We start from the raw sequence: 23,679 nt of genomic DNA, 5'->3' as shown, positions 1-23,679 counted from the left end.
CCAGATCATACCTTCCAGGATTGAAGAAGTCATTGGTGACTGTGCATGGAAAGACCATGAGAACGTACAAAGGAGAAAGACTCCCCTAACTGACTGCAACCACACGTACTATGGCAGTGGGAGCTAGTGAAAAGACACCTCAGGACAACTTCCGCTCACTCTCAGCTACAGGCACACATTCTGTGCTGACAGATTTCTCCTGAATGTACTAAGAAAAAAAAGAAAAAAAAAAAGGGAATAACCTCTGCCCCTCAGAAGCTCTTAACACAGGAAAAGATGAAGGATGAACAAAGAACATAGGCTGGATCTTGCAGTTGGATTCCCATCACACCTCTGATTGGGAATGGAATGGAGAAAGACATCCCACAAATACTATACATCTGGGAAATTCTCCCTGAGTGATAAGCAGATGCATAAAACACGCAGGGCAGAGCGCTACTGATACATATTCGAGAGTACACCACATGGGAATGACTGAAAACATGAGCACATGGGCTTAGGGGTATATACACATATCACGAAAAAAAGAGTGAGTAGCAGAGGATTAAAAAGAGGTGTCTGAGAAGGGCAGAACGGCAGGTGGGAGTAGAAAAATATACAGGCTGGTAGGGTGAAGGATAAAAAAACAGGAAAAGAAGAAAAGCTTGACTCAGAAGTTGGGACACTGGAGGAATCAACAAGTCACTTTAAAAAAAAAAAAACAAACCAAACAAACAAAAAAAAAAAAAAGGAAATTGGAGAAGAACAAGGGACAGAGAAAAGATAATGCCCTGAAAAAGACAAAAAGGAAGATAACATGACATTGGAAAAGGAAGCAAAACATAATCCAGGTGAAGGAAAAGAACAGAGAAGGAAGGAAAAGGCCGCTGCTCCACATAACTCTCTTATCTGGAGTGTAAAGTACATAATTAGCTGTTCAACAAACAGACCCATAATACCACCAGGATTTTGGCTGGTGCAGAAAATGACTTTTCTGTGTTGCTCTCTATCAACTGGCAAAGCCCATGTCACTGCTGCTCAGTTTAACAGTTCTGGAGATGTATAAACCCCAAGCTTTACGGCTTTATAGTAGGAAGAGACCTAAAAACCCCCTAAAAGATAAGGACCAGTATTAAGGGATAGGAGTAATGAAGAACTGCAAACTAGATGTATTAGTATTTTTACAAGACAGCCAGGCTGATTTGACAACATACTTACTTACCTTGCACAAGATGATGCCGGTAGAGGTAAACTCTGTGTTTGTTCTAGTGTCCTGTGCTGACTAGCTTCTGTAATGGAGGAAACAAAAAGAACTATTAACATTGATTTGTGTTTTGAGCTTTTCATTTCTATAGTCCTACACAGTGAAGATATACAGGGCAGTTTTCGAAGTTCAAAGAGAAAAGAGATTAAAAAACCCCATATATATATCTCGAAAATATTTTACCTCTGCATGCCTGCAGTTGACTTGTCAGCACTTTTCTTATTTCATTTACCCAAGTAGCTTTAACTTCAGGGGTTGGTGCCTACCCGAAAATAAATAGAATCAGCCATCAAGCATAGAATACTTATTTCACATAGAGTGGCGTGCCAAAGCACAGCTTTGGAGGAATCCTTCAAAAGGGACAGACAGAGCTCCCTCTCTAGTCCTTCAGTGAACAGAAACTAGTTGTGACAACTGGAACTCGCTGAGGCAGAGGCTGTGCACGTGCTACAGTCAAACCCCGGCTCCCAAGCCATCCACTACTCCAGTGAGAGCAATAGCAATGGTGTATACAATATCCTCCATGGATATTGTAAAATGTGATTATTTTTCCCCCAAAAGACTCTGCAATTGAAATATATTAAGAAACTACCTTATGAATTAATCTGGTGGTGGTTTGGGTTCCTCCCCTGCTCCCGTTTTTTTTACATTTCCTCATCACTGTCTATTAGTGATGTAACACAGGAAGAAAACTCCAGATCTTCTTAGGGTTAGACTCCCCCCCCTCCGTCTTTTCGCTCTCCTTTTTTTGTTTCTTAATGTAGCGGCATGTTATTTACCTGTATAATGTAAACTTCTTCCCTTGCATTATACCAGATTTCAAATTTTTTTGCATCACCTTTGACATTTTCTGTTATTCCAACTGCTGCCATCTGGAAGCAAAGAGAACAGAAGATGACCTACCACATTGCAATTACGGTAACAACAGAAGCAGGCAGCTACTGATATTCTTTGATACCCTATTTCTGAAAAGGAAAACCACATCTGGCTTCTTGCTCAAGGAAAAGAATAGCCAATAACATATGATCTGCATGTTGGACATAAGGGATTTAGTGCTTTGTATCAGCTTGGCTACCTTGGAGGGAAGAAAAGTTTCCGTACATTAAATTGAGGCTGACCCATGAGATGTCTCTTTTAAAATCCAGACCACCAAATCTTACATCTATTTTACACTACCCTGCTCTACATTTTCTGTGTGATTAATACAACTGACACTCAGCTAGACTAGTACAGTTTGGATTTTCTCAAAGGGTGATTTCCTGCCCACCATCTCTCTAACAGACAGTAACACAAAGTAACACAGACCTGCAGCACCAGTTAGGTTTGCCTGAAAGAGCAAAGTTCCCAGTGCCAAACCGTAACACAGCTTCACAGACAAAAAACTAGAATGTTGTATTACTGCAGGCTAAGCCCTCGGTACCTCGACCTTGCTGGACTGCTCGGTGTCTTACATTTAAGGAGTGTTTGTAGCTATAAGAAGGTGCTTTCTCATATCCCTCTCCATTTTCTTCTCGCTTTTTACAGAACAGCACTGCTTTCTCGTGGAGGAAGAGGTGTCGCTGCATTGGCTTGAAGCGTGCCAAATCCTTCACCTTCGAGTGACCCTTTTTATGATCAGTCCAGACATTGAAGGATCCCTGCATTAAAAGCTTGCCCAGCTCATTCAGGTTTCCCTGGAACAAAAAAAAGCAATATGTATAACTACAGAGAGATAACATCAGACTAAAACACATACTCTGAACAGGTCTTCACAAGTTCTGTTGTTCCAAGTAATCTCTCACATCAGTGTTTATGTTGGGTTTGAAACATAATAAAAATAAAGTCAGTGTTGGATTTTTACGCATAGTTTTCTCTCCCAACACTGTTCAGGCAGTATTTTACAGTCAAGAGTACCAGTAGCAGATGTACAGAGATCTACCCATAGAGAGAGGGGGAGGCATGATACACATACTTGGTTGCTTGGGGTTTTTTTCCCAAACTCTGCTCCAAAGCTGCTTATGTTGTGTTTCGGGGTTTTTTTTTGTTTGGTTTTGGTTTTTTTTAACTGGAAGTTTTGGGTGTAATTTTACACACAGATATAAAAACTTAGGAGCAACTCCCATTTGGCAAGTAGCCTAAACCAGGCTCTTTGTGATGATTTTCAGTTTCTAACTTAGTGTCAAGTAGATCAAAGAAAAAAAACTTGGGTAGATGGAGCAAAATATTATTCATAGCAGGAAAACTTCAGAAGAGTATAGAGAGATCCATTTTCCATTATTTTCATTACACAATTCAGTATAAAAGCACCTTTTGTAAAACAATCTCCTCATTATTAGTACACAGTATAGGGTATGCTGTACATATATATAAGAAATAAATGAAAATAAATTTAAAAAGTAAGTAAAAATACTGTTACTCACATCATAGCCTGTAATGGCTATCTGGTGCATAGAATCATTAACAGCTTTGAGAATACCCAATATAGAAGTTAATGCCTCCTGAAGATCTTCAGCACCTTCACAGTTCTTACTGTACTTCAGCATTTCCTGAGCAGGCCGGGAATGACAACATACTTAGCTTTGGAAACAGTAGGGACTAGGAATGTTCAAATTTTAACACTGAATTTGGGCTACGTTTTTAAAGTTATCCAGTAAAGTTTTATACCATATAATCTAGCGGGTTAAATACTGGCTGGAATTCAGAAGACCCTGAAGTTTTACTTCTCTCTGCTGCTAATTAGCCAAACGTATTTTGTTCATCTAGAGGTTTTGTAAACTCTACCTAAGAACTTTACAAGACTAACTTTGCAAACATTTTTTTCATCACAATTGCTAACTCCCCCTCAACCCAAAACACCCACAACCCCAAAAAACAAACAAAAAAAGGATTATATATCTGTTACTTTTTAGAAGAGAACAAATGTAAAAACAGGCAAATTTCATTTATTATTTGAATGATGGTGAGGCCTGGGATGCTAGTAACAGACTTAAACTTACTGCACTGAGCATTGTCTACACATTTAAAAAGGCATCGCTTCTCCAAAGGGCTTATTGGTGAAGCTGCATCTTCCAGTTTGATCCAGATAAACATAGCTGCAAGTTCACGTGGAATCCCCCAGACTTTACAGTACGAGAATAAGCATTTACTCATGGACTGCAGGCAGTAAAGATACTTTAAATCAAAAACCCTTCTAATACTCCTCTCTTTACACATCCTTAATGTAATTAATTCTTTAAAAGCTGTTAAATTCAGCTCAGTTTTAACTCAAGAGTAAATTTGGTCTGAGGCAACTTTTTTAAACTACTGTTAAATACAATTATTGAAACGTGTCTATGTGGGAAATATTTCTTACTTCAAACATGGCAAAACCTTATACAATAATTTAAAAATTTATGATAGTATATAACTCTCATTTTGCCCTCTCAGCATAGCATGTTTAAGTGAATCACAACAGCATCCCTCATAAAAACACCATACAGTGCTCTCAGTCAAGTACATTTCCTAGAACGCAGCAACAAAAATTCCTGCAATATGGATGAGGCAACTGTAACTGAAGAGTAACAAGTACTTCAGATACTCTCTTTTCTTTGTTGCAAAGGTTTCTTGGTCCTTCTCCGTTCCCCCTAATCAACTTTTCATTCTTCTCTTCAGCAGAAATATAAGGGCAAAAGTAGTTACGCAGGGTGTCTCTGTAACATTTGCCTGCCTACTAGCAGCTTTTTGGCTGGAAAAGAAGAGAACCGAGCTGGAAGTTGATAGGCTGGGATTTGTCTCTGTTATGATTTATACATCTGTCTGCTAACTTTTAGGTTTCTCTCCAGCAGGCGGAGAGAAGCAGCATTTAAAAAAACAAATACACAAAATGTACTAGCATTATAGTTTAGTAACACGTACCTTTAGCAGTAATTGGTATTTGGTTATTCTTTGAACGGGTTTCAGCAAGTATGAGTCCAAACTGAGCTTGTGATCGAGTTTCCTTTGACATTCCTGTAATCAGTGTTGGATTTCATCAGGACACTAATCAATATTTTTTGTTATTTGTTCTTGAGATGATTAAAGAAAGACAAAAACCCAAACCAACCAACCAAAAAAAGAATCAAATCACAACAAAATGAAAACCACAATTATTTTAGAGATTTCAAGCAAGCATACCTGAAAGAATACAGAATCTGAAAACTGCCTCCACAAACTTTCAGATCGGGGTTTATTTTGACAGTATTTTTCATAAATCTGGAAGTCTTCCATCTGAAATTGGTGAGAGAAACAAAAGGTTAATAAATTCTTGTGACTTTAATAGACAAAGCTCATATGAATTTTTTTCATAATCAATAAGGCTACGAAAAAACAACAACAAAAAAATGCAATTCCTTGAGGCATCCCAAGCAAAAAACCAAATATTCAAGACCACTGATTTTATAATGGCTACTAATTTTGTACTTGGGACATCAGAATAAAATGTTCCTGTTAATTTTTGCTTCAGTTGAATGTTAGGTACCTTACGAAGAAGCACATATTATATTTACAAATATATTTCTATTACAATATAAAAAATACTTCTATGAATGCCCAACCATGAGTCCCTCTGTGCAACTGTTTAAAAAGTCTTTGCCCTTTTTTCCTTACACATTTTCATTTTATGAATGTGTTTTTCACTGGAAGTTGCACCAAGGTAGACCAAGCAGTTTGTTGCCCCTTTCAACTTAAGCAACTAAATAGCATGAGTTCAGATTTGTTGAAAGCAAAGGGAAATAAGACTGTTGAAAATGTCATAGCAACTACAGATATAAAGGAAAGACTAGGTAGAAAATCAGCAGGCACAGAAGCACCTCTCTCGGTCCTTCAGTTTTAGGAAACAGCATCTCCATGGATGTAGCCAGTAAACAGAAAGGGGAGGGAGGGCTCCTCCCAGGACTTCAGAGCATCAATAGGTAGCAACAACAGGAGATTGATTTCCATAAACAGATTCTTATTTAGCCTTTAGTATACTACAGGTGAGACTCACTGTTTAATAAATCCCAATTTAAAAAGTTTAATTCTGTCATAGCTTTCTATGTTGAGAATAAAAATATTTTTTTTGAACTTACTCTGTTGAGGTGTACTCTTTAAAGAGAACAGAAAAGAACAACAACAACAAAATCCAGTAAAGAAATCTAACCAAGTAAATCAATCCTTTATAGTGATGTGAAATGATGCAGTACATGACTCCTCTCATGTTTTCCTAACCGTCACTTTCATAAAGCAATTTTCTTTCAACAAGGTAGTAGCTCTTTCTAACACAATTAATTACCCCACACAGCAGAAAATATCCCCAACTCTCAATTAACATCTACATTCTCAACCTGTTACCTGTTCAAGACAAACAAAGGGGATGTGGTAGCAATTACTACATGAAAAATCACTCATATGTTACAGTCCTAGGGGGGCTTATGAACAAAATGCCAGCAAAAGATGACACATACCTGATCCAGAAAGCACCGCCCTACTAGTTCTGGGAATTCTACGTAGTTTTCTAGTTCTCTCAAGAATATTCTATGAGGAAGAAGATTTTCTTAGAGCACATGTTAAAAAAGTTGCAGTAATTGTTCACATTCCTGCAATTTGTTTTCTAAACTTTTGGAAACAGTTGTAATTCTGTACTACAAAACTAAACAAAACTCTTCTAGATCATGTATTTAAAAAGGGATAGCAAATTAAACAAAACATTCTGACCAATTTCTTTTAGCTTACTGTTGCTACAACTGAAATCAAATATAAGATTGGGGAGGGAAGGGGGATTTTGTTTCCCTGCCTTATGTATTCAGCAGCAGGATTTGTACAGTTTGAAGTGTTTGGTTTTTCCTTCCAAATACTACCAAACACCACAAAGCAAACAAATTGACCAAATCCCACCTCCCCAAACCTAAAAAGCCCGCCCCAAAAGATCAGTGGCAAAACTTGCAGTCTAGTTTTGCCTAAGAAATAACTATCTAATGTACTTAACTTCTCTTGAAAATAATTCTCTCTTCTAACAATTTAAATATTATCCTGTGAAGAAATAGCTCTCTAGCAGCAAGGATTCAAACTTCAGAGAGAGGTCACTCAAGTATAAAATTAACAAGCCTCAATCAGATGTAAGAGTTGAGAATTTAATTTGTGGTTTAGAAAAATAATTTACTTTCCATAGCAAATTTCATAAAAAATAAAAGAAACTCAAACCCAAACAAACCTTGCTTTAATTGGCTAGTAACCAGATCCCAGTACCTTTCTTCAGGAAGAGGACCACAATGCAAAATTTTGCCTGTGTACTGCAAACATTTGAATAAAGTTTCACACAGCTTTGCTCATCTTTTATAGATATTTTGCTTTTCCTCTTCTATGTAATATGAACTTTCACGTGCCAGATAGCCAAGTGGGACTCAGTAAGGATCTTTTAGCAATTTAAATCAGATTAAAAGAAAGAGTAAAAGAATCCCATCCAAATGCTATTTTTAGATCCGAATGTAAATCCTCACCTGTTGTGAAAGTGATAAATTTCTTCCATATTCCCAAACAAGATATCCTTCTTATTTTGGAGTTCTGGTGAAATGAGATGAGCCATTAAGGGGTTGTCCATCTCTGCAGCATAACCCTGCAACACAGGAGAGAAGTGCAGTGATTATCTCCCATTACTTGCAGTATTTATGTCTCCCTGACAAGGCAGTCTGCCTGCAGGCTGACAGACAGCAAAGAAAGAGCTCAGTATTAATCGTGAAAAAATATACAAATTCTTTTTCCATCAGTCCAGTAAAACACACCTACAGTCTTTAGAAAGACACTTGAATAATTACTGCAATTTTAGCTAAGCAAGGATAAAACAAAGTTTGCAATCATTTACACCAAGCAAAGGCTATGCATTCCCATACTGCTTACAAATTATAGTTCATACTTTTTCTGTTAAGACTTTACACATCTGAGTTTAAAGCTACAATTCCAGTACACACGCAAACCTTCATGCCAGTCTTAGCTATTAGTACGAAGGAACAAGCTGACCGTAGTTATTTCTGCAGGTAACAGAAACCATTAAGCTGCAAGTTCTATCTTTAAGACATTTTCATTAGCTTTGGTACCAGAATCATAACTTTACATTCTGACATCTTCCATTTGTCATATAAGGCCACAACCTCTTGTCTCTTTATCTGGCACAAATAAGGAAAAGAGAGCACGCAGGTGGCTTTAGCCCAGGACCGTTCTCCTCTGGTCCTGAGGTCACTAATCTGTGGTCTCTCAAAACACTAAAAAAAGCCCAAACAACCTCCCCCCAAAACCCCAAACCCAAACAAGAACACCCCCAACCAATCAATCAGAAAAACTGCAGGAATACTCTAGTACCTGTATTGTAAGCAGACTTCTTAATGTAAGTAGATTTCTTAGTGTACAGGCACTGAAGGAAGATGATGCGACCTACTTTAGATTTGGATTAAATTTCTTGCTCTCTTCTTCTTTTTTTTTTTGTTTTTTTTAAACACAATTACCATGGACAAGGTTATCGCTGCATTAGTGACATTGATTATAATAAACCGCACTGAATTACCACAAACTGGCAAATTAAATTAAAAGATAAGCAAAAGTGCACCTACAAGTAAGATTTTCAATTTCAAAGTGATGTCCAAACTACAAAAAGTAGGAGAACTAGCTGATAAAGTCAGCTAGCCTGAAGAATTCAAGCATTTGAATAGGACAGCAATTAGGTGTTGGTTTTTTTTTTTGTTTTATTTATTTATTTATCTATTTATTTATTTAAATCAGGAACATTCCTTTAAAAATCTGGGTATTTTTTTCTTAGACACCACAAAAAGGAAAAAACAATGGTATAGGCAAAGATGCTGTAGCTCATAGATAGCTAACCATTGGTCCATCTCTCATATCTCTCCCACAAATAGGAAAAATGCAGAGTCTGAAAGAGAGGGGGAAAGAAAAAAAGAAAAAAGTGGTACAGCCTTAAAAAAGAAAAATAATTTACGTAAAATGGAGTTAAAATAAATTAACAGGGAAAGAACTGCAGCCACCATGCAGTTTCGATGCTGTGAAGAGATGCATGAAGAGAACAACTTATTTCCACTTGAAGTAAAGATGTTGCTGAACATATCAGCAAAGCAGCACTGGCATAAAGAAGGGGTACCTAACCCACCTGAAGTGAAAACAAACCTGACAGAGCTCAGTGCTTTGGATTCTGAAAGAACAAAAGCATGAAATCCATACATTGACAAAACACTTTTGATAATTTTTTTTCACTTCAGGCTGACATAATACTTATTTTAAAAATTTAATATAAAAAAAACTCTTCATGTTTTACTACCTATGCAGTACTTGTGTTTGAAGAAAGCAGAGGGAAAGCTACTCCATGCAGCCACAGGGATCATTTAATCTTACTTTGCGAATATATAAGGCTTTGCTTAGTCTTCCATTTGAAAGCTGTTCTATAAGCATCAAAGTAAACAGAAAAAGGAGTCGAATACAATACCTAAAAATAGACTAGACCAATATTTTTCCCCAATAAAAACTACTGGATTTCACAGACTAAAGTGGGATGACCATGGTTATTAATGAAAGGAAAACTATCAAGCTCAGATAAAAGCAGCTGTAGCAGTTTCCCAATAATCAATGTTGGGAACTACCTTGTTTTTTTCTGTTGGAATCCTTGGCAGAGAGCAAATGCATGGCAATTAAATATGGCATAATAATAGGAGACACTGTCCATACAGAGGAGTACCAGGTTATTTTACAGGAAAAATGGGAAGACTAATAGAACAGGAGAAACAAAGGAATTAGGAGAATAGCCAGAACTATGGATTAATAACTAGAATTAGTCAAAAGCTGGAAGACTGCCACTGAACCATACCTCAGCAAGGATCTGATCCAGCATTACTGTTGGCAGTCCCAATCACCCAAGTTCAAGAGAGATGAATCCCAAACTGCCAGGAGGCAGAGAATTGTACCTGGCACGGTCAGAGTACTGGAGAGTCTATCACATTGGCAGAAAACCAAGACAGCTTGGCCTAACAGGACAAGGGTTGCACTATACTCTATGCAAAACAAGAGTAATACCAGAGGAGTAGAAAGATTCTGCAACAACCCTCCAGCAGCAGCAGTAAGGACCAAAAAACCTCCAGCTATTCGAGTCTTGATTTTATGAAGAGAACAAAAGCAGAGAATAAAGTGATCCTTAAGGTCCACTCCAGACCTACCTTGCTTTATTACCACACATCAGATGCGACCATCCTACTATCATCAACACTTCCTAGCACTTGGACTGGACCCAGGACATAAATGCTATGGGAAGCTGAGCACAAACTAGGCAAAAGCAAGACCAGAGTTCAAAACCCTCATACACTACTCTTACTTGAAAGTATGTACTCAGAAATTATCACTCCCAGTCCATAACTTACGACAGATCCTCTTCAGGAGCTTAACATTGGAATGGACACCAAAAGTACCCACTTGGCTCAATTCCAATTCATCCTGATTAAAATAATTCAACCTCAGTTACCCGCAACTTCTTCATCTCCTACAGTCAAATTGGACTACAACAAAATGACTCGTCCATGTCTGAAGACTTAACAAACTTGAGGAACACCACAGAATACAGCAGCATATTTCTACAAGCAACTCAGCAGGACTGCAAATGTGCCTCCACAAGCGTGGAGCAAAGGGAACACCTTTGTTTCCTTTACAATTTCAAATGAAGATATTATTATTACAAGGCACCCTGTTCCCACAGTTGTACCCAAGACATTTGGAAGATCACTTAAAGGTATGCAAAGAGGGATGCAAGAAACAAATTCTCTCCTCTGACACAAGATTCCTTCGACACAGATTCACATTCCTGTGTGACATAGGACCTTCCTGGAATTGACACAAGACTCTGGAATGAACTTTTGCAGGAATTAATGATCATTACAAATCTCACTATGTTCTACCTAAATAGTTAGGCATATCTTATTTTCTGCCCAATTTGTGTTTTCTAATACAAAATCCTAGTTGCATAAATATTTCTAGAAAAAAATTGCACATTCCCACCTCTGTGAAAATACGATGAGAGAGGAGAGATGTAATGATCACACTGCTTGACAGGACAAGCAGAGGCATTACAATGATAAGGAAAGCATAACAGCATCCCTGAAATGGAAGACGTAAATAGATTTACTAACAGCCGCAGTGAAATTTAATCTTTACCTCAAGAACGCACAGAAGTTCTTCCACATATGCTCGTTCAGTCTCAATAAGTTCATTCATTACATGCCTGTAGACAAAGAATGACAATTAAGGCAGGTCTATTCACTTATGCAAAGTAATGAGGCAACATTAACTTTGTCTGTGTTTCTACTTTACTTCAGACAATAAAAGAACAATTTCCAGGTAATGGAAAATGTGATGTTTCATAGATATTTCTGTCAACAGTTTATATATCCTTATTGAGAAGCATGTATTTTTAAAACATTTTAAAATTTTTGAAAATGTGTTTAAACAGTAGAAAAGTAAAATCTAGCATTTTAAGTGCTGTAGTAAATGAATTGAAGCAGTGAAGCATTTTATCATTGTACATACAAGATCTGGTTATGCTGTGTTTGCAAGTATTACAGGAGCTGGAGTTAGAGCTGCATAGGATTATCAAATACAGACTTAAAGTTACACCGGCCATTTTAAATTAGAGGCATTTAGGACACACTTTAAATATCATGATGCTGCTTTAAGTTTAATTTCCCTAATGGTCAAGCAAGCATGCTTCCCTCCAGCCCCCTCCTCTCGTCATTTTGTACGATTTAACACATGGTTGTAACAGTGAAAAGACAGAAGTATCCAGTTTACAGGTAGAAATGCAAGCTCTGCTATACACACTGCAGGTGGTAATAAGTTATTTTTTGAATGTAAGTGATGCTGTTTAGTTTTTATATAAGAAAGTGATTTTTTGTAAGATTTAACAAAACAGGGACTAAAAAGAGTGAAATAAAAAGACAAAGTCTTCTGAAGCACGGAGACCAAAACCTCCGATAGATTTACAGGAGGCTTATTATGCAAAACTGTCATCTCTGAAATGAAAATATGTAGTTATCCTGCCATAGCATCACCTCACTGCAGCAAAGCTGGGGTCTGATACTACATAAACTATAAATAATGCTGCAGACAGACTGAGATATCTTCCTCTGTGTACAGAGCATATTCAGTGCATTTCAAAAAGCACTGAGGCTTAATTCAGAGAAGCATACTTGTCTTATCAAATCCTTAGCCGAACTCAGCCTTTGCTGGAACCAAGTCAGAGAAAAAGCATTTTTGTTTATCAAAATATACTTACTGCCGTAACACAGCTAGGTTTTCTTCATCATCCATTGTAGATCCTCCTCTGCTTTGATGGAGTTCAGTCATTTCACTCTAAAGAAGAAAACAAACAAACAACAACAAAAAAATCATCACAGCATCACAGATGGGGGAAAACACTTTAAAATACAGAGCTTTGCACCCAGCTCTACTTGCATGCGTTTCCACAGGAAAGACTGTACTCCATTAAAAATGAAGGCAATTTGCAAGAACGCTGCAAAAAAATCCAAGTCAACCTGAAGGTCTTGAAGCACACAAGAACATTTAGACACAGGGAGTTTTCCATGAAAGGCCAGCTTAGAAAAGACCGTGGTTCGAGGCCCCTTTCCAGGAACACAACATCAGAGCATCAGCATAATCTTGGAGGCAACACTGGCCTTAGTCTGTTTTTCAAACTAAAAATGAGGTACTGTGCTAACTTTCTGGTAACTTCCTAACTTGACACAGAAGTTCACTCTTAGAACTTCTACTGTAATGGTTGACCTAATTACGGCTTGCTGAAAACAGTGAGAGGTTCTGCTTTCAATCCCCCCTTGAACTAACCCTTTGCTCCAACTGTTGTCCCTACTGGTCATGTTGTCCTGCCTTCCTCCTCGCATTGTCTTTTGCTGGACCTTGGCTGAGTTGATTCAACCCTCTAACCCAGTGGGAAACTACTTGTTTCTGCTGCTGCTGTCAGGTTACTTTCCTTGCCGGAGGCAGGGCAGGAAGACCATCCCCACTTGGGAATGGCAACCCATTAGGTCAGGTGAAGCTGTCTTGGAGCCAACGACAACTACCTCTTCACTTTCACCAGTTTTAAGAGTAGCCAATTACTACTGGCAAATAATAAATGCTTCCTGTTCATAGATTTTATATTTCGCTGCCCCTAACATTTTTCCTAATATAGGCAACTATTTACTTTACCTTCCCTTATACCCAGCCCAGCGACAAAGCAGCCTCTATTTAAACCAGATGACTGCTTCACCAGAATTACTTTGATAGGGGCAATACCATCACTTTTTCAGTGGAATTGCCTCATCCTTCTTGAGGTTCCTGAATATTCTGTTGTATTATGACTTTCTCAAGCAGTACGTGCATGAAAAGTGCAAAGAAAAAAAAAAATACCTTTCCTCTTCTGCAGTTTACTCTCCGAAGCGCACTGCTTTCCGAGTTGGATACGTATTCTCTTTGAAGACCTAAGCATGTAAACCAGAATCAAACAGCAGTTAGAACTTGAGCAGATCTGACACAGATGTTTGTGCAACCACAAATTACAGCTGAAAGTTTCTTTAAGTTTCTCAGCATAGCACAAAAAATTAGTTACAGGCTACTACAGTTACTTACCTGGAGAGGTACAAGGAGATTTTACAAAGGCTTCAGGTCTTGGTGCAACTGGCTGAACAGGACGTGTCTGCTTAGCTGCCAGTTTCTTAAGACTTACTTGTCTCTTTTGAAACATTTCTTCCATACTTTCTTGCTTCTGAAAAACCTTTTGCACATGCTCCTACCGTTGCCACAGAAATAAAAATCCTTGTCAGAGACCTATCAACAAGCTACACTGCCATTTACAGCACATTGATCTGAAACTGCGATTGTTTTTAGACCACGTATAAAAATATTACCCTACTCTTCACTCCTAACAAGGCATAATTTACAGTCAACTTAAAAATTGGAACATTACTTTATAAAACATTTTGTGTGCTTGCTGTAGAGAAACAATGGGGTTCAGGTTTCAATTTAAAAAAAAAAATAGGGAAAAGTTTTTTGACAGTGTCTCATGGTTCTGTTACATGAAGAGATCAACCAAGAGGAAAAGGGACATATTCTCAAGTACTAAAAAAAAGCAGTTACAAAGCAGAAGTCATACAAATATCAAGGACCGGCACATTCTTGCTACATAAAAAAGATATTTCCAATATTCACTTGGGAGAATTTTTTTTAAAAGCAATCCTACTATCTGACAAATTGAAGTAGTTATTAAAAGGCTCTGAAGCCCCTGATGCTTATCCAAAGATATGACAGGACTAGCACCTCAGGTAGGGAAATGTGTTGGCTTTCCAGTTCCCCAGTATAACTCCTAGTACCAATTATTTAGCTTCATCAACGGCCATGCAAGAGAACAACTCTAAAATTAACAAATGGACGCATAGATACACATAAATGTCTTCTGGTACCTTTAGGTCCTCATTGAGGATGTGTGCATACTCTCTGTAAATTTTATTCAACTCCTTGATTTTATTGCCTGCACCAGTGTCCAGGAATTTCTCGATCTCCTGTAATGCTGATTCTGCACCATCCTGAGACTGACACTTATCTACCGGCTGCGAAGCCAGCAAATAAATTCCTTCATCACACCACTTCAGAGACTAGAAACAGAGAGAAGAACAGGCTCAGAATGCACCGATGTCAGCATCAAAAACTAAGAGGTCTAAACCATTTCATATTTCTACTTGTCATGTATTCAGCTATTTAAGGAGAAAACTTCCAGCACACCCAGATATTTTTACCTGCTGTTATGACAACTGCTTGACTGAGGTTTTAGCAAACAAGATGGGAAACAGAACTGTTCCATACAAAATTTACCTTTTCTAGTAAGCCATGCAGTTCTAGAGATTTGTTAAGAAGATTCCTCCTCCGTTCTGTCTCAGTAGTGAAGGCATCACAGAGATGATGAAGTTCACTGCATTTTGGAATAATGGAATCCACAGCATAATGATTGCTTTGAATAAAAGCATCACCCTCTGAGGCTAGCATTCTGGCTTTTGCTACAGTTTCCTAAGAAAGCAAGCGTTGATTTAGGTACATCTTTCCTTGGGTCAACATCAATGAAAAAAATTAAAAATTATACCATTTGTTTTTATGCAGTAAAATACACATGTTGATAAAGAATACATCTTTAGTTAACGTGTGCCTTGCTTAATATATCAGTGATTTCCTGTCTTCCCAGATGCCCAAGAACTTTTAATGCCCCCTTCTTTACTGTATCAGAGTACTTCAGAAACATTAATGAGTTTAATCATATGCCTCCCTGTGAAGAACCACTATTGTCTTTCTGTGCCTTAGTTAGTCAGCAGCATGTTTGTATGCGTACGTATGCAATTTGGAGTACAGCAGCAATAAGAACCCAAATTAAAAAATACCTAACACCAGCACCTCAGCCTCAAGAGCAATGACCTTTCTTATAGAGCTATATATTTTATTGTGAAGCACAGATTATAATAAGGTTCCCTTTCTACATTGTTCAGTGTATGTTTCTGTTGGTCATCTTTTAACATATTGTACATTCAATACACAGCTTTCTCATTTCTGAGATTTAATGAAATAAGTGGCTTTAATGGGAACGGAAGTGGGCCCTTGACCACTAAGTGCAGAACTCGGCTATGTAGACACTTCATGCTATTCTTCCATGAACTGATCACACCGACTTTGTGACTGGTCACTCTGCTCTTCATTGAGGGATGCCCAAGAACTGGGCTGCTCCAATGGTTAAAGACTTCATTCCAAATTCTTTCTGCATGTTACTTGAGACACTGATTCAGCTCAAGCTCTGCTCGCAAGACAGACTCAATAACCAAATACCGTTCCCCTCCACACATGCATTGTCATACTAGAAATTAAGGAGACTTGCAGAGTCCTTACACATGATTTTTCTTCAAAGTTGGCAAGATCTTTCAAAATATGCTCCACATGTGAACAGCTGTTTCCTACATCTGTGAAAGTAGACAGTCTCTCAGACACAATATCCAAAGCTGCTTTGACCTGAAATGAGACACAGCTATGTATCAATAAAGATGATTCCACCTCTCTGGAGACCCATCAGTTAAATAGCTATTTCCAGTCAGGTGACTCACATTATGGGGTTACTGGGGCACAGAGACAAATCACTTTTTTTTGTCAGCCTACCTTTACCCCCAATGCAAAATGAAAACAAACACAAAGAAAAGGCAGTGAAGTAATCCTGTTTCCTGGTACCGGAAAAAGAAAAAAAAAAAAAAAAAAAAAAAAAGGAAAACTAATGCTCAGGAAACATTTATGATCTTGCTTTTACCAGATGACAATAATACAAAGCACCATACAAACAGAAAAACGTGAGGGAGAGGTCCTCACCCTAACAATTGATTGAGACACATACAGACAGACACACACTTGTCAGTGGGTTTCTGAGCATTGCTCCCATAGAGACACAGGAGCCATGCTCTGAGATCAGCTACACCAGCGTAAAGAGACTGTAGGTGCCATCAAGCATATGAGTTAAACTACCATGAGATCAGAAACTGGCTGTAAAAATTGTAGTTCAGCCTCCACCCAGCTTCTAACACTGTGGTTGCAACTTCCCACCCACAGAGTTGGAGAGTGTTTTATAAAATTTCAGCCAGAAGGTTTAGGTAAGTCTTGGTTCCATAAAAGGGCCTATTGGCAAGATGAAAGCGTTGCAGCCAGCATATTATGCTTCTGTGGTGGTGAACAGGTTTCAAAGAGTTTTTGAATGCTTCTACGCTGCTGGGTCCATGGAAAAAAAATCATAAGACTGCAGAAGAGAAGCTATTATGTCTCTATAGGCAAGTATTCAAGGTAGTGAAGATAGCAGTATGTCAAGTAAGGACACATACAAGAAAAAGGTTGGAGAAACCTTTCAAGCACACACAAGAGCTGCAAAAGCAAGAGGGGGAAATATTTTCTTCTGAATAATTTCTATATTACCAAATATTGACTGCCACCAAGAAGTTCTCACCTCTCTGAAATTCTGTTCAAAATTCCGAAGGCGCAGACATTGCTCAAGTTTTTGCTGATGCTTAATCCAAAACTCATCAAAAGCAGTCTCTGTTTCATGTAATTGAGCCAGAAGCCTTTTCAAAAAAACAGAAATACTGTAAGAATGATGGGTGCAACCTTCAAGGGACAATACAATCTTCCACAGTAAACAAAAAGCCTCCCCAAAGCAATACTTTCCAGAAAAAATAAACTGGATATAGGAAAGTTTTTTGAGTATTGCACAGAATTGTTTCCTAGAATAACATTGATGTAAAACTGAAACCCAACACAAACATTAAGTTCTGAAAAATTGGCAAGTGCTGATTTGAAGCTAGCTGCTGCATATACTACTTCTCAGCTCTGGCCTGGGGACATGGGGACAGCAAACATAAACAAAACATGCAAATGTGTGTGGGCTAGGACCCAGAGGAACCCAAGCCTTGGGCTATAAGGGAAAACGAAGGCAAAAATTTGTACTGCTGTGACCAGCCAGCTGCCCTTACATTTCATTCCTTGGAGCAAGGCTCATAATAAACCTGAAGGTCACTGCTGCTCCTCTTCTGAGCAGAGTTACTACTTAAATGTCACAGGCAAGTGTACAGCAGTACTATGATGAAAAGAGCCTTCTTCAATTTTAATTTTGGCTAATGCCTTAAAACTTTTACTTTTCAACTTATCTTCCAATATTGCATTTGACAGTATGGTATCCCATGGACTTATTACAGGGCACTTTGCTGTACTTAGGCTACATCCAGGGAATTTTAATGAACTTTTGTCTTCAATAGGACAGAAACCAACCCTGAATTTACAAGTTAAAACTGATTAGAAAAAAGGCAGACACACACAGAGAGTTTGTTCCAACTTCCATCAGATACTGTATCAAGTGGGAACGTTTTGGATAAATTAGCAACGCCCACCCCGATTGTCCTTCGGATAGCTGATAGCAACAACGACCAAAAAAAGTGACTTCTGCCAAGCTTTGTGGATTGGAATGGACAGCTATTTGGAAAGAAAAGTCAGCCCGAGTGTCACAGAAACACAGAATGACAGACAAAAAAAGAATGCAGAATACTGCCTGGGGGAAATGAGCTATGCTTTCATAGCTTTGTGCAGATTTACATCTGTGCTATGGTGATATAATGTCTTCAAACCTGGCAGTAATTTAAGGGGGGGTGGTGGGTGGGGAGCAATGGAAAACAACATCTATTACTTATATGCCCCAAGGAAGCATATAGGAAGTTTCTGCATGTTTCAAGTTTCAAGAGCAGTGTACTCCCTAGTAGCCCTTTAAAGGACACTAATGACATTGATAAGATATCAGCAATGTTAGAAGCTCCTTTGGGCAGGTTTAAAGAAAAAGAAACCTCCCACTTCAATTCAAAAGGACTTAATGGAAGTGGACAAATCTACTGAAAAGACGGGATATATCACTCCTGTCTTCCCCTCCTGCTTTCCCTACAGCAGCAAAATTTCCTTGGATTGTACTGCAGTCTCTAAACAAAGCATCAATGTTCTTTAAAATAAGGAAATGCTGCTCAACTACATAGTCCAAATCTGAAAAAAGGACAAAAAGAAGAGTGTTACTTTGTTGACACTGGAACTCAAACCCCATCCCCTATTTCCTTATAGCCAGGTGACCCAGTAATGGACATCAGGGGTTTACTTTGGTCAGGACAGTTCTGACAACAGAGGAGTTGTTTCTGAAAGTATGTTTTATACATTCACATTGTTAACATTTGCTTATTTGCTAAGCATGCATATGGAACTAAGTAAAAGAGCTGGGGAGGGATCAAAAAACCCAGAAAAGCAGCATGTTCAGTATTTCGCTCCTCTCACCTTTCTACCGTTGTTTGATTGTCTAGCTGATCTTGATTCAGTTTGTATTCAGGATTCTCAGTAACTGGTTTTGTAATACTTCCAAGGATATCATCTCCCTGTTCTACCGCTAACCTGATATCCTCCTACAAAACAAAACAAAAACCCCCACACACTGTAGTTGTGCATTGTTGGTTGTTTTTTTTGTTTGTTTTTTTTTTGTTTTTTTTTTTTTTTTAAGCAGACTTCATAAGGCACCAAACTGGAAAAAGGATTTTGTTTTAGTAGCAATAGAGCAAGGACAGTTTGATTAAAAGCAGCATTTGACAACAAATACAGACAGCAAACGCTAAATGTCAGCTTTCTCTCCATTTACCGTCTTAAGATCTCAGTGTAACCAGGTTGAATTTCCATGATAGATAGCCTTCTAGTATGTCCTTAGGCTACAAACATCCCAAAAATTTTAGATGTACAGTTTTAAAACCCCCAAATAGTTTTCATTTAAGCTGATTTGAAAGAACATTTATCCATTCTTCAAAAGGTCATATATTTTTATATGCATGCAAATACAATCAAATTACTTGTTGCAAACCAACCTAGAAATTAAACACACCACTACTTACAAAGGAATTTCTGTTTCCACATACAAATCATTATGCATTTGTACATACATAAACTTACACTCAAGAAATGTCATTTTTGAATGCAAAAAGGATTTTTAACATCAAACCAAGCAAAATAAGTTCAATAAGATTTCAATGTTTCGCATTGTTACTGTCTATTAACATCCTCCAGATTTTCTATTAGCATTAGTAGCTATAAATTACAACATAGTTTAACTAGAAGACAGCATCTTTACAAAAATTACATACCTTCATTTTGTCCTTCTTTTCTGTGTGTGTTGCAAGAAGGGAGCTGGTTGATTGCACATCATTCGGTAGTTCTGTTTCAGCCAGCTCAGTCCCAAAGGACTGAAGAATCTGAGCTGTTTGCTTAACCTTTTGGGCGAAACCTTCTATAGCCTTTTGGAATAAAAACCATTAAAGATGTTTCATGCTCATCACATGCATATGTACAAACAGACACATACACACAAAATATAACTCTCAAAACAAACCCCAGCAGATGAATTACAAGACTGAAAAATGGTCAAAGTATAATTTTGCAAGCAACAGATACCGTCACCATTAATTCCTTAATTGTATATTTTTCCTAGGCTCGAATCAGGTGTATCTTCCTCATATTTTTATAATCTGGAGTTATTTTACAACTTGAGCTTTTTCTTTCTCGTAGCAAAACCAATAAACCTCAACACAATAATACACTGTAGTTCCTTTGCTCCAAGTGTTCAGAAAACCACTCCCAAATTATTACTCATATTATTTCTCTAAGATGACTAAGTACCATTGGGAACATCTTCTCACCCCGAGCAAGTCAACTTGCATCACTTGAAATCTGTTTTATAAATGACAGGGTATAAAACAGAAGGGTTCATTAAACTGGAAAGTTAAAACAAAAACTAAGACTTACAGTGCGACGGGACAGCCATCTGTTATGGCAGTAATCCAGGGTGCCACCAAGATCTTCTGTTAATTGTGTTTTATCAATGTAACCCTGCAGTTCTGATACTGAGCCCAGCATTATGATCTGCAGCAGCAAAGAAAAAAGTGAATGGGATCAGTGGCGAGAAGTCCCTTGTTAAGGATTCTAAGCCCCATCCTTCAGCCTCTGATACAGAAAGTTCAGTTTAATACAGAAGCAAGTCATGGAACTATTTCCTTTGGGTACAGAAAAACAAACTTAACAGTTGTTTCAGTTGAAGATGATATAAATAACTGCATATGAGCATGAGCACCAGGCACATTAAAAAAAAAAAAGCTTACGGATTATACAACATAAATTACACCATCAGGTTTTTTTAACCTTGATAAACCATACATGGCTATTTTCTAAGAGCAACATTCATTTCTTGTTCATTTTCCCTTGTTATCCTGGGTCTGTGGGAGAGAATGATGGTATCTCCATGGATTTGGCATGTAAGGACTGGTTCCCCAAAATAAATGAGGGATGGGGGACAGGTATCTTAACTTAAAGACCATCCTTCACCCTGGAAATTTACATCTGATAAGGAAAATAACTTTTATATCTTTAGCTCATATAATTTCAAAGTTTATTTTACAATATAAATGCTGTACATTTACAAACAGAAGTATAATCAGTGGGTTTACTGGTGATCTAACAACAGGCATCAGTTGTATGTTTGCTCAAATGATAGAAGCTATAGTATTTGTCCATGGGAAATGCATTTGCCTCAAAATTCACGTACTGAATTTCAAGAATAAGCCATCATGAATTAGTGAAAATTGCTGGAGCTGCCTTTAAGCATGGCTTTTTGTTGGGATTTTTTTGGTCCTCACTGGTTACATTAAGTACTTGAACTGATTCCTGATAGTAAAGTGAAAACAGAGGACTACTTACAGGTACTTTCATTTTAAACTCATCTTTGTTGAATTTGAAAGCAATGTCCGAGAGAGCTCGATGAAAAAATCCTGTTGGGCGCAGAACGAGGACTAGCTGCAGGTTTCCCGGGAAAGATGCCTGCAAAACAAGTTTAGTCTGTTATTTTCTGTGTCTCAGCTCCAGAAAAATATTTTTGAAGAAGGAGAAGCCCCTGAAAACCACAAACTAACCATATCAAAGGCCTTCCATCATGGGGTGACCAATTATAAACTTGCAAGGCTTGCACAAAGAGCTTCATTCAGAGAGACATTTACTCATCTTTGGAAACAGGAATCTATTCTCCTGGAATCAAATTTTTCAGGGGTGGCTTGTACTGCTCTTCAGCCAAGATTACATCCTAGCCAAGGAGGCTAATGAAAAAACAATGGTGGCTTAGTACTTTTTTAACAGCAGTACTTTCACGGTTACCTTATCTTCTCTTTAATAGAGGGTGCCAAGAGAAACCTCCATTATTGTCTCAACACCTAACAACACATTTTAATTTGTGCATATACTACCTTGCCAGTTGCCTACACAAACTATTGCCACCGAGACTGAATTTCTCAGGCAGTAGCTTAGAAATAATCTTTAATTTTGCAGACAAAAATAAAAATCAAACATCGTAAGTCCCAGCTGTGGTTTTTTTCATCATCTTCCAACTAGTAGTCTGATGGATGTTTCCCAGTTCTACAAGTGATTAGGGGAAAACAGAAGAGGAGAAGGAAAGCAAAGAAATAGCATTAAATTACTAAAAATCAACCTCTGCTGTGGCAGAGGTTTGCATACTTGGCATTTAGCCATTCTTGAAATCATGCAAGCCTTCTCCCCTATTCAATATTTCCACTGTAGGGAGACAGTGAAGCTCACTAAAGAAATGATCATTATAATGATTAAGTATGCAATTTTCTTCATTATATTGTTGGAAATTATGTCACATTTCTAGCAAATTGAATTACTACCAACAAAAACAAGCCAACCAAAAAACAAATACTGACTGAAGGAGCTGTTATGCTATGCTCCGTTTCCATGCCTAGTGAAACTTAGTATCCGGAAGGTTGGAGAGTGGTTTAATACTCATTTTGAGGTTTCCAAGGGTTCCAGGTATTTAGCATTGGAAATGACAAACTTTTAAAGAGAAAAGTACTTTAAAACTTTTCTGGAAGACTTCACAGATTCATTGTGGTTCCCCAGATATTCAGTATACAACTGAGATCTCAATTTGATTGAGGAACCTTTAAGACTGGAGCTTCACAATCTGCCTCCACTTCAGTGATGTCCACACATTTTCTAGAAAGCATGGTGGTTCAGTCCCAAAGGAATCTGTCTGAGGGCTGGGAACAGAATCCAGGTAATTCTGAGTGCCCACACCAGCTCCTCATCCTTGCACTGTAAACAATCTGTCTCTGTGTAGTAGTACATCCTGTGGACTTACTAATCCACAGTTATCAGAGGAAAAACTTTTTATAGAAAATTCCTGACTGTATTCAGAAGAAAAAGTGAAGAAAAGATGATTTTCTTACCATTTTTTCCTGAACTGTTGTACCAAGGACAACCACAAATTTATTTAAGAAAACTATTTAACTCCTACTAAGAAACATTGCAAGAATGGACAAAAGGATTTTTTAATTAAATCTCCTGAATAATCTTTTTAGAATGATAGCCATGTAGTCACATTTCACACACTCAATAGACACGTGTCAATTTATTTTGTGCCAGCAGCGTTCAGAGTCTGAGCTGTTAATTTTCACCTTCAACTAAAAAAATGTGAAATGGCAATGCCAACATTTCAGAAGAAAAAGCTCCAAGAAGAAATATCTTTTAGATAATATGTTTTTAAAAAAAACGTAAGGGGTCTTCATGCGAGATATTTGCCCCACCACATGACATCCAGACATACTGTCTTTGGCAGTGCATGTTTGCAACCCATTTAGCCTTACCCAGAATACTGGGAAATGCCTATGCTCTTAGCTCCAAGTTGAGTAGATGTATTAGAAATACACAATAGCATGAAAGCATATGAAGAGTAAAGACACCAAACAATAAAAGTAAATTTAAATTACATGTATGAGTAATAAATT

The 23,679-nt window shown here is 37.8% G+C and overlaps 1 protein-coding gene across 12 annotated transcripts in view; it reads right to left on the bottom strand.

Moving 5' to 3' along the window:
• The window catches only part of MCF2L (MCF.2 cell line derived transforming sequence like), a 159,297-nt gene that overhangs the window by 9,281 nt on the left and 126,337 nt on the right, over window positions 1-23,679 (bottom strand). For all 12 annotated transcript variants that reach the window (XR_003921235.1, XR_003921236.1, XR_003921237.1 and 9 more), the window contains 21 exons: window positions 21,581-21,700; window positions 20,633-20,749; window positions 19,975-20,124; window positions 19,124-19,248; window positions 17,268-17,382; window positions 16,175-16,294; window positions 15,119-15,310; window positions 14,710-14,901; window positions 13,880-14,039; window positions 13,661-13,731; window positions 12,531-12,607; window positions 11,414-11,480; window positions 7,714-7,829; window positions 6,682-6,751; window positions 5,375-5,467; window positions 5,117-5,209; window positions 3,643-3,768; window positions 2,695-2,916; window positions 2,023-2,115; window positions 1,427-1,505; window positions 1,202-1,268 (listed from right to left, as the gene is read on the bottom strand). Coding sequence is in view for 9 of the 12 variants with exons in the window: in XM_029999270.1 (XP_029855130.1) it covers window positions 1,202-1,268; window positions 1,427-1,505; window positions 2,023-2,115; window positions 2,695-2,916; window positions 3,643-3,768; window positions 5,117-5,209; window positions 5,375-5,467; window positions 6,682-6,751; window positions 7,714-7,829; window positions 11,414-11,480; window positions 12,531-12,607; window positions 13,661-13,731; window positions 13,880-14,039; window positions 14,710-14,901; window positions 15,119-15,310; window positions 16,175-16,294; window positions 17,268-17,382; window positions 19,124-19,248; window positions 19,975-20,124; window positions 20,633-20,749; window positions 21,581-21,700 (2,465 nt within the window). In the remaining 3 variants the exon portion in view is untranslated. The remainder of the gene's footprint in view (window positions 1-1,201; window positions 1,269-1,426; window positions 1,506-2,022; window positions 2,116-2,694; window positions 2,917-3,642; window positions 3,769-5,116; window positions 5,210-5,374; window positions 5,468-6,681; window positions 6,752-7,713; window positions 7,830-11,413; window positions 11,481-12,530; window positions 12,608-13,660; window positions 13,732-13,879; window positions 14,040-14,709; window positions 14,902-15,118; window positions 15,311-16,174; window positions 16,295-17,267; window positions 17,383-19,123; window positions 19,249-19,974; window positions 20,125-20,632; window positions 20,750-21,580; window positions 21,701-23,679) is intronic.

This window comes from Aquila chrysaetos, chromosome 23, assembly GCF_900496995.4.
Source record: "Aquila chrysaetos chrysaetos chromosome 23, bAquChr1.4, whole genome shotgun sequence".
Taxonomy (NCBI): Eukaryota; Metazoa; Chordata; class Aves; order Accipitriformes; family Accipitridae; genus Aquila; species Aquila chrysaetos.
The sequence above is the reverse complement of the archived record's forward strand: the minus strand, read 5'-3'. Positions and strand labels throughout refer to the sequence as shown.